Source organism: Gnatocerus cornutus, chromosome 8, assembly GCF_029298725.1.
Source record: "Gnatocerus cornutus isolate USDA-ARS CGAHR chromosome 8, icGnaCorn1.1, whole genome shotgun sequence".
Taxonomy (NCBI): domain Eukaryota; kingdom Metazoa; phylum Arthropoda; class Insecta; order Coleoptera; family Tenebrionidae; genus Gnatocerus; species Gnatocerus cornutus.
In genome coordinates this window covers 15,960,113-15,975,072 of record NC_142240.1, presented here as the reverse complement: position 1 = coordinate 15,975,072, position 14,960 = coordinate 15,960,113, and the positions used below count along the sequence as shown (strand labels likewise).

The 14,960-nt window shown below is 33.5% G+C and overlaps 1 protein-coding gene across 1 annotated transcript; it reads left to right on the top strand.

The window, feature by feature from the left end:
• Nucleotides 1-2,498: 2,498 nt before the first annotated feature.
• On the top strand, nucleotides 2,499-14,815 carry LOC148170384 (uncharacterized). The gene is made up of 6 exons (XM_088042653.1): nucleotides 2,499-3,075; nucleotides 10,559-10,666; nucleotides 12,917-13,081; nucleotides 13,715-13,815; nucleotides 13,917-14,067; nucleotides 14,119-14,815. The coding sequence occupies exons 1-6, from the start codon at nucleotides 2,958-2,960 to the stop codon at nucleotides 14,394-14,396; spliced, it is 921 nt and encodes a 306-aa protein (XP_087898779.1). The 5' UTR covers nucleotides 2,499-2,957; the 3' UTR covers nucleotides 14,397-14,815.
• The last annotated feature ends 145 nt before the right edge of the window (nucleotides 14,816-14,960 follow it).

Sequence of the window (14,960 nt, the reverse complement as noted above, 5' to 3'; positions counted from 1 at the left end):
TTTTGTTTAATTCATATTTTGGATGAACTTCGAGAAGACCAGAATCGAATTTTTTGTCTACATTTAAGGAGGCTAAAAGTAGAGCTGTCAATAACCCAATTGAAGTTGCTCTAATTTGAAGTTACAGTTCTGAAATAGGACTAAATTTACGAAAATAGAGTCGCCACATTTGAAGCTTCTTGTGCGGTATTTTAAGTTTGCTTTGATCTGATTTCAAGTTCTTAATCTTTTTTCTGATATTTCTAAAGTTTTCAATCTTGTTTTACGTATTTTCGTGTTCTCCTTAAGTTTTTAGGATTTCAGATTTTACAGTTCTCCACTTTATATCAAATTGGTTTTGCATTTTTTCAGAATATTTTTTCAAAATATATAGACTTTAAAGTTTTTTCCTGAGACTCTCATTAGATTAAGTGTTGGCTTAGATTTAGATTTTTCAGTTTTTTAAATTCTTAATTTAAAATTCTAAAATTCTCAGATTTTCGCTCACAACCATAAATAGGCTTTTAACTTATTTTTCCTGAAGAGATTTTTTTCAGGCGCCAAAATCTTTTTCAATTTCTGCTGATTTCTAAAACTGCTGTCTTATAAATCGGTAAAATCTGCATGACGAATGACTTATCTTCATATTTAGGTTATTTCAGTTTCTCAATTTGTTAGTGGATCGATTTTCAGATTCTTGTCCTTCAATAATCAACTTTAGAGATCTTTAGATTCTTTCTTTTGGTTGATTGAGTTTTTTTATTTATAATTTCTGAAAACTTTGCGGAACCTGTTTAAGGCAGTAAATTTTTACACTTTTTTGAATCATATTATGTTTTAAATTTAAACAATAAAAAAATTAAAATAGAAATTATTATCCATCAGCCACATTTCAGATAAAACTAAATCCAGGGAACTAAGAAGAATTTGCGCTAAAAAGGAGGAAAATCTAAAGAGAATTTAAAGAAAATTCGAAGAGAAATTATAAGGTTCAATAAAATGAGTAAAACTCTAAATAGAGTCTAAAGAAAATTTAGAGAATCAAGAGAATCAAAGATTTAATCAAGAAAAAAATTGTGAAATCCAAGAAGAGAATTTAAGGAAAATCCAAAGACAATAAAAAATAAATTCAGAGATTTAAAGGAAAATCAAGAGAGAATATAGAAAACTTGCAAAAAGTCAAGAAACTTTAAAGAGACAATTTGTAATATAAATCTAAAGAGAATCTACAAAACTAAGATTAAATTAGATTTTCAAATCTGTGAGTTTTCAATTTTTTAATTACTATTTTAAATTTGTAAATTCAAATCTTCAAATTTTTAACATTTGGTTAATTGAGTTTTTTTATTTCTTATTACTAAAAACTTTGCAGATCCTGTTTAAGGCATAAATCTTTACACTTTTTTAAATCATATCAAGTTTTAAATTAAAAGAATAAAATATTAAAATTGAAAAATAGTTTATCAGGCACATTTCAGACCAAACTAAATTCCGAGAATCTAAAAAAAATGTGCATAAAAAATGAGAAAAATCTAAAGAGAATTTAGAGAGAATACGAAGAGAAATTATAAGTCCAAAGAAAAAAAAACTCCAAATAGAGTCAGGAAAATTTAAAGAACCAAGGGAATCAAAGAATTAATTAAGATAATTTAAGGGAAATTCAAAAACAATCAAAAATTAAATTCAGAGATTTCAAGGAAAATTAAGAGAGAATATAGAAAACTTGCAACAATTTAGAGACAAAAACTAAAGAAAATGTAAAAAGAGGCAATTTGTAGTATAAATCTAAAGAAAATCTACAAAATTATTATTTTAATTTTCAGGAAAACCTGAGGAAAATAATGTAATGAGAATCTAAAGAGAGCTTAGGAAGAATGGGATTTTCTAGAATATGTATAGAGAAACAAGAAAAAAATTATTTTATTAAATTATTATTAATCTTAGAGAAAACTAGAGAGAATTTTAGAAAAAAAAAACAATTAAAGTGAATCAAAAGATAAACTGAACGTCAAAAGAGAATCCAAAGTAAATCAAAAACATTCAAAGAAAATCTAGAGAGACAAATATGTACAATAAGGTTCTAAAGTGTAGTTTAATTGGCTTGCGTTGATGGAATGAGTCGAATATTTTTGAATTCGCTCAGATGAGCATCCACTGAAACAAACCTCTTTTTCGAGCTCTCTCCTGATTAAACCGCTTAGTTTAATGAATTTGAATTCGTTTTTTTCCATCCGATAATGAAACGTCAAAAAAACGTTGTTGGTGTACACAACAGGTAATAATTCAGCAACCTGCAACTTCCCTACTTTCCCCTACGCCCGGATTTAGTCAGTGGCTGTTAAAACAAAGCTGCTTTAAATTCCCCCTGAACTTTTTCCACCTGTTTTATTAAGGGTAAGCGTCACATGACACGTATTCCTTCAAGCGTAACATTTAGCCTCGCGATAGCGAACGTAGCTGTCACAAAAGAAGAAAATGTTATCGTTAGAAATTGTGTCCCATCAGTTCAAATGAAAACCGTGACCACAACGAAACAAGCCATTCCAGTATGAGAGACAAACCGTCGACGAGTACCGGTCCGACTGCAATTTTAAACGTCGAGTCCGTGGGCTGACACCGCTTTACGTGGCCCCCTTCCCTATCTCGTCGTGGCACACCTCTCCGAAGGTAGTTTCGACCATGTTACCAGCTTTAGTAGGATTAAAACCACGTAATAAAAGCGTCGATTCCGCGCATCTTGTTCGCAAAAAATCACATTAGAAAAAATGTCGGTGAGTGAAAAGAGAAAATAACGCGCGACCGCGAAAATCGAATTTTCAAGACGTGGAAATAGTAAACAAGTGTATTGATTTTGTGTGTCGCGTGTATTATTGTGTTATTTCAAAGTCATGCGCTGTGTTAGTGAATTTTTTTTATTAAAGTCTAGTGATTTTGTGGGAATTTAAAGAAATTTTGATCGATCATGGTTGGTTGATGATATGGCGGAAGTTAAACCCTTGTATTCGACATGTGTTGCCGTTCTGGGATTTATTTGTTTTGTAGTTGGCGCTACTGCCGTTGGAATACCCATGTGGGGGTATTTCGATACCCCGAATGGTAAGTAAACTGGGTCAAAAAAAAGATTCAAAAGTCCATAAGTTGTTGTTTATTGGAAAATTAAAAAGCACATTCATGTTATTACCTAACTTACAGTCATACTGCGACTGAGCGCAATTATTGTCTAGTTCCCATAGTTTGTTTAATTATTGCCATTACTTTTCCAATTATCGTTTCTAAACAGAACAGGTACTTCTTTAAATTACCCTTATTTGGAAATACCTGCGACGACAGGAACAAAAATCGTTTTTCATACAGAAATTAATAATTTCTCTTCTGGTATTCTCGAGGTAATTAAAAATCAATTACCTTCGATTTTCGAAACCCGAGGAACGGAGTATAAATTATGTCATCGAATATTTAGTTCGACCTGATCGTAGTTTCGATTTCTTTGAACTACATTTCCTGATTCGAAGACCAACAGTTTGCAGTTTTCCTGAGCGTGACAAAGACTGGGAAGCACAAAATCTGATATGTGGTGGTACCAAAATGAACGTGGTTCCTCCACAACCGGAAGAAACCTTAAAAATGGTGTAGTTTTTTAAAGAAAGCCCTCTGTTCAGACAAAGTCACAGCAGGAAAATAGATAGGGAAAATGGCGCCGCGCCAGCTTGAAGGCCAAATATTAAAAAGTGAATTTATTAAACGTTATCATTTATCAATTACACAAGAGAGGTGATGTAACGACTCATTGCTACTTAAGAGGTGTTTTTTGGGGATGATCAGGAAAAACAGAACCACCTGCGAGTACGGCCAGTCAAATCTCAGCCGTTAATCGCTCGTTTGCCATTTATTAATTGTCTGTTTCAATTTTTTTGCCCAATTTACCATAATAAAAAGCTGCAACTGTCACTTTTGTTTCCATGGGTTTGTGCATGCATCGTCGAAATGGGTGTGTGTCTAATGTAGGTCACAGCGAATTGTCATCAGCAGTTCCACAACTTTTCGTAGAAAAGTCTTTTTTTTACTGTAAGTAACTACTCAATCAAATTACTTCGAGCTGAGATTAGATAAAACAATTTCTTCCAATGATTCACTTCACCTCTACAGTGCAATTTGGAGTCGCGTAACTGTGTCTTGACGACACAATGTCGCATCGGTGAATGAATATTAATTGCGTCGTACATTATCTGATGTTTTTCTTAGAACTTACCGTATGCTTGGAATTAACACTTTATGAGTCATTGTAACAACAGGTTCCACACATTGATGTGAAAGTGAAGGAATGTGTTTGAAGCAACAGTCTTCGGTGGCTGATTTTTTTTTATCCTATTATATCCAGATCTCGATTTTCTTGGAATCCTTCACCCGGAGTTTCCTTTTCCCCCCATAATTTTTATGTTTATCGAACAGTGAAATTTCCAAGACAATATCGCGATAAAATCTGATTTACTGCTAATGCTGTTACGTTCTGCCATTTTCTTGGATATCTCCATTAGTCTCGTTTTATTCAATTCCCGTTGTCATAAAAAAATTATGACCGCCATCTACATGGATTTTTACACGCCGGTCCATAACGAGCGCACTGATAATAATTCCATTAGCGTTTTACTGTTGAATCAAAATAATTACCTTCGAAAAACACCTCAGGTTAACTAAAATTAAAATCAAGCTTTATCCCAGAAAAATAAATATCTCTCCACAATTAATCCAGGAACGGTACAACGATTTCACGTCTTTGTTCAAGGAACAAGGTCCCACGATACCTCGCTGACATTGTTGGTATTCAAGAAGCAAGTTCAAGAACCTTGTCGAAAGTGGGCAAGTGAAATAAAATCATTTGATCAGTAGATTATGGTAACCTTCATTAAATTTAGCACCTTTTGGGTGCGTTTAGGTGAATGAACTAAAAGCGTGGATCTTGAAATTTATTCTACGCTTTATTACGAGCTTAGAATTATAAATTGTGGACATGGATGAGGTCGATAGTTTGGAGTTAAACCCCGAAGGTTCTTTTACAAGAGGCGAAGTCTAATTAGCGGGGTGTAACCAGATAGCTATCAACTGGGTTATAATTATATGCAAAAGCTAAGACACCCTCAGTTACGCAAGGTTTTGAATATCCGGTTGATTCATCGTAAGATTTCTAATTCTGTATTTGAATTAATGCACAATTAAATATTCACTCACTTCCTAAATGCAGTTTGATTTATTGTGATGAATGTGATAAACGAGAAACTAACTTGAAATGTGTTATGGATGTAAACAACGAAACAAGCTGGTGGCATTAATTCTCTCAGTTTAGCAGAAAATATTTTCGTTGTATTAAGTAAGGGCACAGATTTATATGAAAACTGCTGTTCTGATCTTTCAAATGTGGAGCTGAATTTTAAGTTTTAGTCTATTTCAGCTGTCACTGATTTAAAGTTAGATGCCAAAATACATTAATATATCAAATTTCAAGTTTGGAGCGCCCGGTTGGACAATTAGCAATTAGGCTAACTGGGTTATTTTTAATTTCAGAAAATACATTTGGAGCAACACGGTTTCAAAATGACACAGAAAACGCGTCCAAATTTCTAGACAGTCATTTTGAGCGCTAAAAAATTGAAAATATTGCTAAAATTTGTTGACAAACCCACTTCCCTAGTTGAAAACAATTTTCCCAACGACCTCTGATCTTACTACAAATGAACACCAATTTTCTGAACATGTAAATAATTTTATTGTTTCGAACACCTTGTGGGCTTCATTGTAGCAGCATTTTGATTAATCGCCCGTTCCATCGTACCGCAAACTGGTTCTCAGAATTGTTGCTAAAACAAGTGGAATGTGTACAAACAATAACAGTCTTCTTTTGATATCATTGGTGTTCTTTACTGACATTTGAAACATTCGATAGTGTGCAATTACATTTTCCAATTTTCCACGCAATGATTACAATGCAGGTGTGATTTTCCTCGGAAAAGCGTTAATAAAACTCGAGCTGGTTTAAATTTAACTGTGTTTTACTTTAATTTTATTTGTTTCGAGGGATTTAGTGCTCTGTTGGGAATTACGTTTCGCACGGTTTCACGCGAAAATTATTTCTATTTATGCAGTGAAATAAATTATTACGATTGCAGTTGGTCTGAGGCTTCGTTATGATAGTCTGAAGAAGGAAGCGAAAGTTCCTCTTCAAAAATGTTCCCGTTATCCGTTCGTTGCTAGTTTTCCGTTCTTCTAGCAGTGTACCGTTTTAACGATTACTCGAATTGAAGTAACAATTAGAACGTTTTTCAATCGGACCATTGCAGGAATTCTGCCGCGTTGGCAGACAAATCTTAACCGAAAACAAGCAAAAGAAAACCAGTAATTTCTAGTCGCGTCTGCTTGGAGGTATTCGCTAAGCGTGAAGGATCGCTAACAGTGTTTTCATTTTAAAACTCAACGGAACTAGTCGGGCATTCAAGGTAGACGAGAAGAAGGTATCTGTAGTCTCCTCACAGGGACTTTCTACTCTTTCATGGGCCGATTTAAAGAGCAACAAAGGAAATGCGACGTTGCTACATGCGATGTTCAATGTCATAATAAACGGAAAAAATTACTGAGTTTTATTGTCGTGTTAGTTTTATTTTATTTCTTAAATAAATTTGTCTTGTTTTCTTTGCATTTTTAATGAGCTTTGACGAAAACAAACGGTATTCACTGATTGAACAGTGCCGCCATTGCAATTAACTAAGTGAGTTAATCTAAGACGTGTTTTAATCTTTTAGTAGAAAATTCTCCAATTTCTTGTGTGGGCGTGTAGATATTGAACCGTAACAAGTGAAATATTTTCGCCTTGTGCAAAATTTTTCCCAGTCTCTTATTTATAGCAAAATCGATATCTGAGGGTCATTCGTGCAGACAGAAAATATTTTAAACATTTTAAAAATATCTTTCATTCTTCGCTAATTTTATCCCAAGAATGGCATTTTCCCGGTTGATCGGCGCGACTTTTTCTAAACTGAATCTCCCTCAAAAAACTTTATTTCTGTGCATATTGTGCGGTTACTGGAACGGAAATTCCGTTCTAATACAAATACAGGAAACGTGTTACAATTTTATTGGTTCCGTCTCTTGTGATTCTTTGTAAAATTACATATAAAAATGGCGTTCACAAGGGAACGTCACTAACAATGCTCTATTGAATTAATCTCAACGAGATGTCCTAATTAGTTCTAAGATTAGAAGTTCTATGATCACAAAAAGTTACTGTGGCAGCCAATTACTATTCTGTCAGATAAATAGGTTTGTGCATGAAATGTAATTAATGCCTAAGTCTGAGCTGCCAGAAAACAATTATGATTTAATTCGCAACACCTGAACCCGACTTTTGAGCCTTTTAAGCGACCATTTATTGGGATTTTATATTTTCCGAGTAAATATTTAGTCTCCCAAGTTTCCTCATTATTACAAACTTGAGACGAGAACGTTTGAACAATTTATGGGTTTAATTATTTCGCTAATTTACTCGGGAAACTCATTTATAATACTGTTTAATATGCCTGACTGTTTGGCTTTTCCAATGGAACGGAAAAAGAATTTCATTCCCAATAAAACGAGAAAGAAGTGAGGTTTTTTCATTTGAGAGGTTACTGAATCGTGCGGAAAACCAGAAAGTTGTAATTATTGCGCTTTTAGAAGTTGGATTTGTTTAAATGGTTTGATTTGCCGTTATTTTGAAGTTTTATTGAAGGAAAAAGTGGAAAAAAGTCCAATTAAAAATAAAGAGCAAAAAATATGCAACACAATGGACGAAAACTTGCAGAAATAATAAGAGAAGTTTTTCTTAGACCTTCTGAAACCGAAACCTTTGTACCTCTCTAATTAACAAATGTCTTTGAAGTAGCCTGAGGTCTGCATACTCTTTAAATTCGTTAAGTATTCTGGTGAAATGTTTGAGAGGATTCAGATTTTTCAGCTTTTACGGAATATTTCTGATATGATAACTATTAAATACATTCTACAAATGTCTCAGATCTTTTAAATACTTAAAATTTTGGTGTTCTTTGCGTAGTGCTTTAGTTTTTTTGGACCTTTTTGTTTTTACTTGTCTGGAGTCTTTACAAATGCAAATTTTTGAAATTCTTTTGATTTCAATGCTAGTTCTCGTCAGATTCCTTAGATTCGTTTCTTTTATATTTTTTAGATTCTTCAGATTCTTTTTCAGCTTGTTCACATTGATTCTTTACATTTTTTGCTTTCAGTTTCTCAGATTTGGTGTTCCCGGATTTCAATCTTTAAACTTTAGAAAACATTTTTATTTATTATTTTTTTTCAAATGTGTGAGGATCTTTGAGGATTCTGCTACTTTTTAAACTCTCTGGAATTTTCTAAGACTTTTTCCCGATGCAGAAAACTCTTGAATTTTTATTTATTAGGTTGTAAAATTCATTAAAATTTGTATAAGGGGTATTCCATACCAGGTCGACCACTTTTGACCCTGACCCTTTTTGATTTGGCTGAAAGTTTTTCATGTTTTTCTACTCTATGAAAAACAGTTCTCGGAATTTTTTTAAATTTTTGTTTCTAACTCAAGAAAGTTATGAATTTTTCTAAAAAATGATTTTTATATTTTCAAATAGTTATAACTTTTTTAAAAATTAACTTATTGGGACGTTTTTTATTTCAAAATTTTTGTTTTCAAATGTACTTTTCAGAAAAAAATACAAACAAAAATTAAGATAATAAATTCAATGAAATTTATGTTATGCAAAAGTGTTTTAAATAAAAAAAAATAAAAAAAAATAACCCACTCTCGGATTTGCGAGAATCATAGCAGAAGTTTTTTTTTTGAGAAAATAAAGAAAAAAATGAAAAATGGCGAACTTCGAGAAAATAACGGTTTTTCTCAAAAAAGCGAAAATTATGTTGAGGTTATCGTCTTAAATTTGTTTGTATGTAATTTTTTTTTTAAAACTACATTTTAAAGCAAAAATTTTGAGAAAAAAACGCTTCAATAAGTTAATTTTTGAAAAAGTTATAGGTATTTGAACATAAAAAACGCATTTTTTGAACAAATTCATAACTTTTTTGGTATTGGGTAAAAAAAATGGAAAAATTCTAATAACTGTTTTTCATAAGTTAGAATGATGTATTAATTAATGTATTAATTATTGTATTTCAAAAAAAACATTAGAATTTTCCAGGATCTCTTTTGATCCTTTTGATGTAGTTATAGGTTTTTTCGAGTTCTTTAGATATTGTGTATGATTCTGGTATTCTCCAGCCGGGATCAACAGGACTCTTTACACGTTATATTTTCTATGACCGTCTGAAATTCTTTACGAAAGATCCAGGATGCCCAGAAACTCTCTAGAATCCCCTGGGACTTTAACATTTCCCGTGCAGTTTTTTGAGAGTTCTCGTTAATGAATCTTGTCCCGAAGTTGCACTGTCACCGTTTCGAGACCGCTGAAATCCACAACTATGCAGATGTGCATTTCGCACATTGTGCACGGCCTTCGTAAAATATTATCGTTCTAAACGACATGGATTCTATTTATCGACGTGGGTTGTGTGGCAAATTACATACTTAAAGGTCAGGCTATGACCGGAAAACGTTGTGATTAAAAATTAATCGCACTTCAAAAATGTCAAAAGGAAGGAAGCTCACCACAGACCAGCACATTTACCTAAAACAAGCGTTCCCAGAAGGAGTCTCTTTGATCGCTTCATTATTGGTTCCGTAACGAAGCACTAATTAGTTCTAATTAGAGTAAAATTCTTTACAAAACGACAAGGTTTCACGCATTGTGAGTTTGTATGGAAAGTAGCAGCACGTGTCATCATTTTCAAGCCCACGTGAAACTCGCGAAATGAATACGAAACCATATAAGGTGGTTTTAATAATAATTGTTTGCTTGTCAAAAGCAGATATGTGATAAAGGGGTAGAAAATTTTATTTTAATTTTTTGAAAGGGAGAGACAGCTGTCTGTTTCGGTAACAGGTGTTACACATGACCGCCTCTTTGGTCAATAACCCTTGGAAGTGGGAACACAATACTCATCGAAGAAGTTATTAGTGAGTGGGTGATCGAAATCCGATCAGTGTTGTCTCGAGCCAATTTTTCTTAGAGGAAATGAAAACTTCACGTTATATTTACGTAGATGAGTGGAACTAAGTTCATTAGAAGTTAAAGAAAGCTTTGCGTTTGATTAAAGACAACAGTGGTTTAAAGCTCCGCTCCCCAAAATTGAAATCAGTCATCGGCGGTTCTTGTAAATTAATTCTACCAATAAATTGACTCCCATAATACATCTTGAAAACCAATTTTAAATTCTTACGCGAGATTTTTAGCAGTAGTGGATTTAATTTCGAATACTAAACGTGCGTCGCATTGAAACCCTCGGGATCCATACTTTGCATTTATATTATTTCTGTTAGAAACGATATTGAACGCAACTTTAAGTAACTTCATCGGAATATTTCCAGCAACATGCGCTCTGGAGAATTTTCGATCACTATGTTTCCATTTCATGTGACAACGGTTAATGAAAATATGTTTTTTTTTTGCAGCCGGACCTGGCGAAGAGAGGGGATATTTCGGACCGTGGAAAACTTGTAAATTACTTCTTTACAACAGAGAGAGATGTGGAAAGGATGCATCCAGGTTTAGGGCTTCAAGTAAGTTCATTTGTCATAGGAAGAAATAAGTGCAAATCGTGATGTGGGATTTTATAACAGAGAAATCCGCTGTAACACGATCGGAAAGTAAAATAAAGGAAATGGTAAAATAAAAACGGAATGGCCACTTTATTTCAACTTAGAGCCAAATGGGTTTTTTAATGAGGATTCCGTTTCAGAATAACAAATGGTTGTGGACAAACAAAATTAGAGGGGTATTGATCTGATTGTGAAATTTCCGGAGTATTTTTAACGGTGGATAAATTTAGATAGTTTCGACTGTTAATCATTGATCAGTACAACTAAAACTCGTTCTAAATTTGGTATTTGTACTTCATTGAGAACTTTTAGTCTCTGTATTTAGAATTTGTTACATATTTGTTGATAATCCTAGATAAGTTTTGGGAAATTCAAGCGCCCGGGAAATACAGAATTAAATTTTCATTTTTGGAGACGTAGTTTCAGTTTTTATAGTCCGGCAAAACAAAACTTGGCCTTTGACACGTTTATTAGTCGTGTCCAATTACAAGCTTCTAAAGATCCACCCTTTTAACATCTCAAAATGGAGAATGTGATTGACACCCAAAAAAGAACTCATTTCATTGGCTGGCATTGTCCTTATCGAAGTGGTTGTTATAACAAAAAACACTCGCAAATAACCAACTTGATCGTAACCTTTTATTTATTGGCTAGATGTTGAAAATGGTTGTTTATTGGATACTTTCCACGCTAATCAAGTCGTGCACAAAAAAATAATAAATTTATTGGATGTAGATAATACAAAACGCCCAAAACAAAATGAATCAAGTTTTGGATTTGCTGTGTTTATTTTTCATTGGCTTTTGTTTATTGAGAAGAAAAGTCAAAAAACGTGCCCAATGGTCTCCAATTACAAAATTTCAGATCAAACTGTTTACGATTTTTGGCATCTAATAAGATTTATTAGTTCTCAGTTTTTAGATTTTTAAGTTCTGAGATTCTGAGAAGAATCTGATACTACAATTCCGATTTTTTTAAAAACGAGATATCTGAACATTTAAAAACTTTAGAACTACATAAGCACATAAATATCTCACTTTATTGCTTATACTCCTACAATTTGATGACAATTTGACAAATGTGACAATTTTTTTGCAGGAATTGCAGGAGATTAAAAAAGTCAGCATTGTGAAACTCGGCCTGTTGAACGACCAATCGCAGAGTCGCATACAAAATTCTTTGCAGGAAAAATGAAGTTTAGTTATATAATAATAAACGTGTATATTAAAGTACAAGTTTTATAAAACGTGATTTTTGGCGCCGGCGTCCCAAAATAACAAAACGATCCACTAGGCGAGTTTTTTATAAGGGACAAGTGCTCCAGGCTCCAAACTGTCGTGTATTTTATACATTTTTTTCTGTTGGGGCATTATTTTACCGTTTCTTTAGAAAAACAATATGACGTTTCTATTTAGGAACTTTTTCCTAAAACGGTTAAATTGGTAAGTCGTCATTCAAGTGTCAGTTGTCATCAAATCACGTTTATTATTAGACGAATTTCATTCTTTTGACAATCAATTGACAGGAGTACCAACTCACAAAACAGTGCTGTAAAGAGTTTCTTACAGCATCGGAAACAATCGAAAACAATGCTATAATGTAACTCTTAAAACCCCGAATTAGAAAAAATATAATTTAAGAGTTTGAAATTGAATGAGCTGAAAGTTTAGGAAAAAAATGTGAAAAACTTGAGGACTTGACAGCTCAAGAAGGTAATTGGAGTCTAAGGATTGAATTTGAGAGACTCAAGAATTCTGGAAAATTGAAGTAGGAATTTCAATCATTTGAAAATTATAGAATCTGAACTTGTTAGACCATCGGAGAAATTTAGAATATGAAACTTAAGAATTTGTTAATTTTGACAGAATTTGGGTGAAATTTTCTGATTTATTATTCTAAAGAAAACGCGCCAAATAAGTTACTTCACTATTATTTAATTCCGGCGTGCATTTTCTCCTTAAGCCTCCACTTCCTTTCCGCAGAACGGAACTTAACTCCCATTGCATAATATTATTCCAAATTAAGAAGCGCTTGCTTCATTTTCCCTTCAAGAAAAATAGCCCGTCCAAACACTAATTCCCATTCTAACCATTTTTCACTCATTGTGCACTTAGCTAATGAATGTTATCCTCACCCGCTTGAACTTATAATGAAACCTCATTTCAACACGTTTTTCCTTTTCAACTTGTAATATAATTATTTTTTTTGCAGTAGCAGTGTGGGTGTCAGGATTGGTGGCGGCCATTGGCGTGGCAGTTCTTGGAGTCTTTTGTTTCCTCAGCGTCATTCAATTAGCAATGTTGAGCTCGAAAGAAAAAGTTATGATGAAATACAGTGTCGTTGTTATAACGAAATTAGCATTGGGGCTTCTTGCCAGTAAGTTGTGATTAGAGTAGTAAAATTTTTATTGTGTTCCGTGTATGCAGCGGTATTGAGAAACAGCCTTGAGAATGGAATTGTTATTTGTTATCGTTGCACTTTTCCTTATGTGTTATTGCAGTCGCATATAATCAGTTTTTCAAATCTATTTTATTTGTAAAATAGGATCTCTGGAGACGTTGAATAGAACATTGTTGCGGTTGAGAATGTGGAAATGAAATTTTCATTTCAAGAATGGGGTCGGTATATTGGGATGGGAATTTTCAAGGATTTATTGAGGAATTTTCCAGGGCTGTTGCTGACACCGAAATTAAAAGGAAATAATAGAAATCGCTAACAGTTTCTTCCAAATTTTTTTTTCGTTCTGTAATAACCATATTATGGTGCAATTTTTTAAATTACTCAATAATTGTTAAGTGGGACAACAAAGAACACGCATATCCTCAAGGAAACAAATGTTACGCCCTCAAAGTAAATATTTGTCTGGACTACTAAATTAGCTAGGTATAAAAACCGCTTAAACTGAAAGCAAAACACATGCAAATTTATTAAAATACAACGAAATTCGTCCTAAGAACATTTAATTAAAAATTATTCCTTCCCTTATTAAATTCCCGTCTATTGTTACAGCTTTATTAGCCATCGCAGCAGCTGGTCTTTTTGCTCTCCAAGCCGATGACCACGCACACAATGGCTTTCAAATTAGCCGCGGTCCAGGATTTTATATTCAGGTCAGTTTTGGATCCAACAAAGCAATAACGCCAATTTGATCAAAATTTGATTGATCGGGGTATAAACTCAACTAAACTGTAATATCTTGTTTATATTTCAGATTTTGTTGATCGTATTAACCGTGATCCTTTTTGTCATGTCAATATATGATGTCCTGTTCTCAAGACGAGACGGTGGAGATCCGACGAGGGTCGTCGTTCCCATGGAAGGGGCGACTTATGGAAATCCCGGGTTTAGGGAACGAACTAATGGTGCGATTGGTTTTTGGTGTGTCAGGATTAATTCTTGTGGATGTTTTTTAGGTAAAAGTGTCTCCGTTACCGACGCCAGTGGTAAACCATATGCGTCCAACGGTAGTATGGCTTCCATGAATACGACATCCACGACGATTGCTTCGACTAACGGGTCCACTGCTGGATCTTCAGTAACTAGGTCTCCTTTGAGATCCAGTTTGAAGAAGCCTAAACCGAAGGAAGGTTTAGGTATCCAGAATCCAGGGTTTTCTGGAACGTCTCCGACGCTGTCAAGGAACGGCAGTACTAAAAAAGTTCGAATACAGACACACAGTACAGAAGTGTAAAGTGACTCTTTTTTTTATTTATTTGCGTTAAAGTACAAAAACACTAATTGGCTTAAATCTCGTAAGTGCACTTAACTAAGTAACTGTTATCATGTATATAAAGCTATCATGACTGTAAATAGTATTAAGCTAACACTTATTTTTATTCCGTCCAACAACAAAGTTGTACATTTTTATTTTGTGTTAGACTGTTTATATATTTTATTGTTTGTTCCCATCACGGACGACATTCTTTTTATTTTATTATTGTTATTTCGATGTTTTAAGCTAAAATGGGTTGGGTTGGTGTTTCGGACGAGTCGAAAAATTTTGCTTTAATTAGAACTTAGAATTGATGTAAATAGAGCCATTTGTTCCATCCATCGTTCATCAGATTTGTCCATTTTTGTATATCCTTATACAAGAGATTTTGCTACGAATATGAGTTTCACTTTCCTTAGAAATCTTATTTAACATAGAGCGGATATATCTCATTAAATATGCGAAAAACTCGATCGCTATCCCACAAAATAATCCCTAGGGATATGCAGAAAATTAGGTTAATGTCGAACGTAAGCCCTATTT

Bases quoted from the DNA above. Each gene is read 5' to 3' on its own strand.
- LOC148170384 (XM_088042653.1), top strand. From the start codon at position 2,958: ATGGCGGAAGTTAAACCCTTGTATTCGACATGTGTTGCCGTTCTGGGA. The intron at 3,076-10,558 runs GTAAGTAAACTG...TTTTTTTTGCAG, and splicing joins GTATTTCGATACCCCGAATG to CCGGACCTGGCGAAGAGAGG. The intron at 13,082-13,714 runs GTAAGTTGTGAT...CTATTGTTACAG, and splicing joins AGCATTGGGGCTTCTTGCCA to CTTTATTAGCCATCGCAGCA.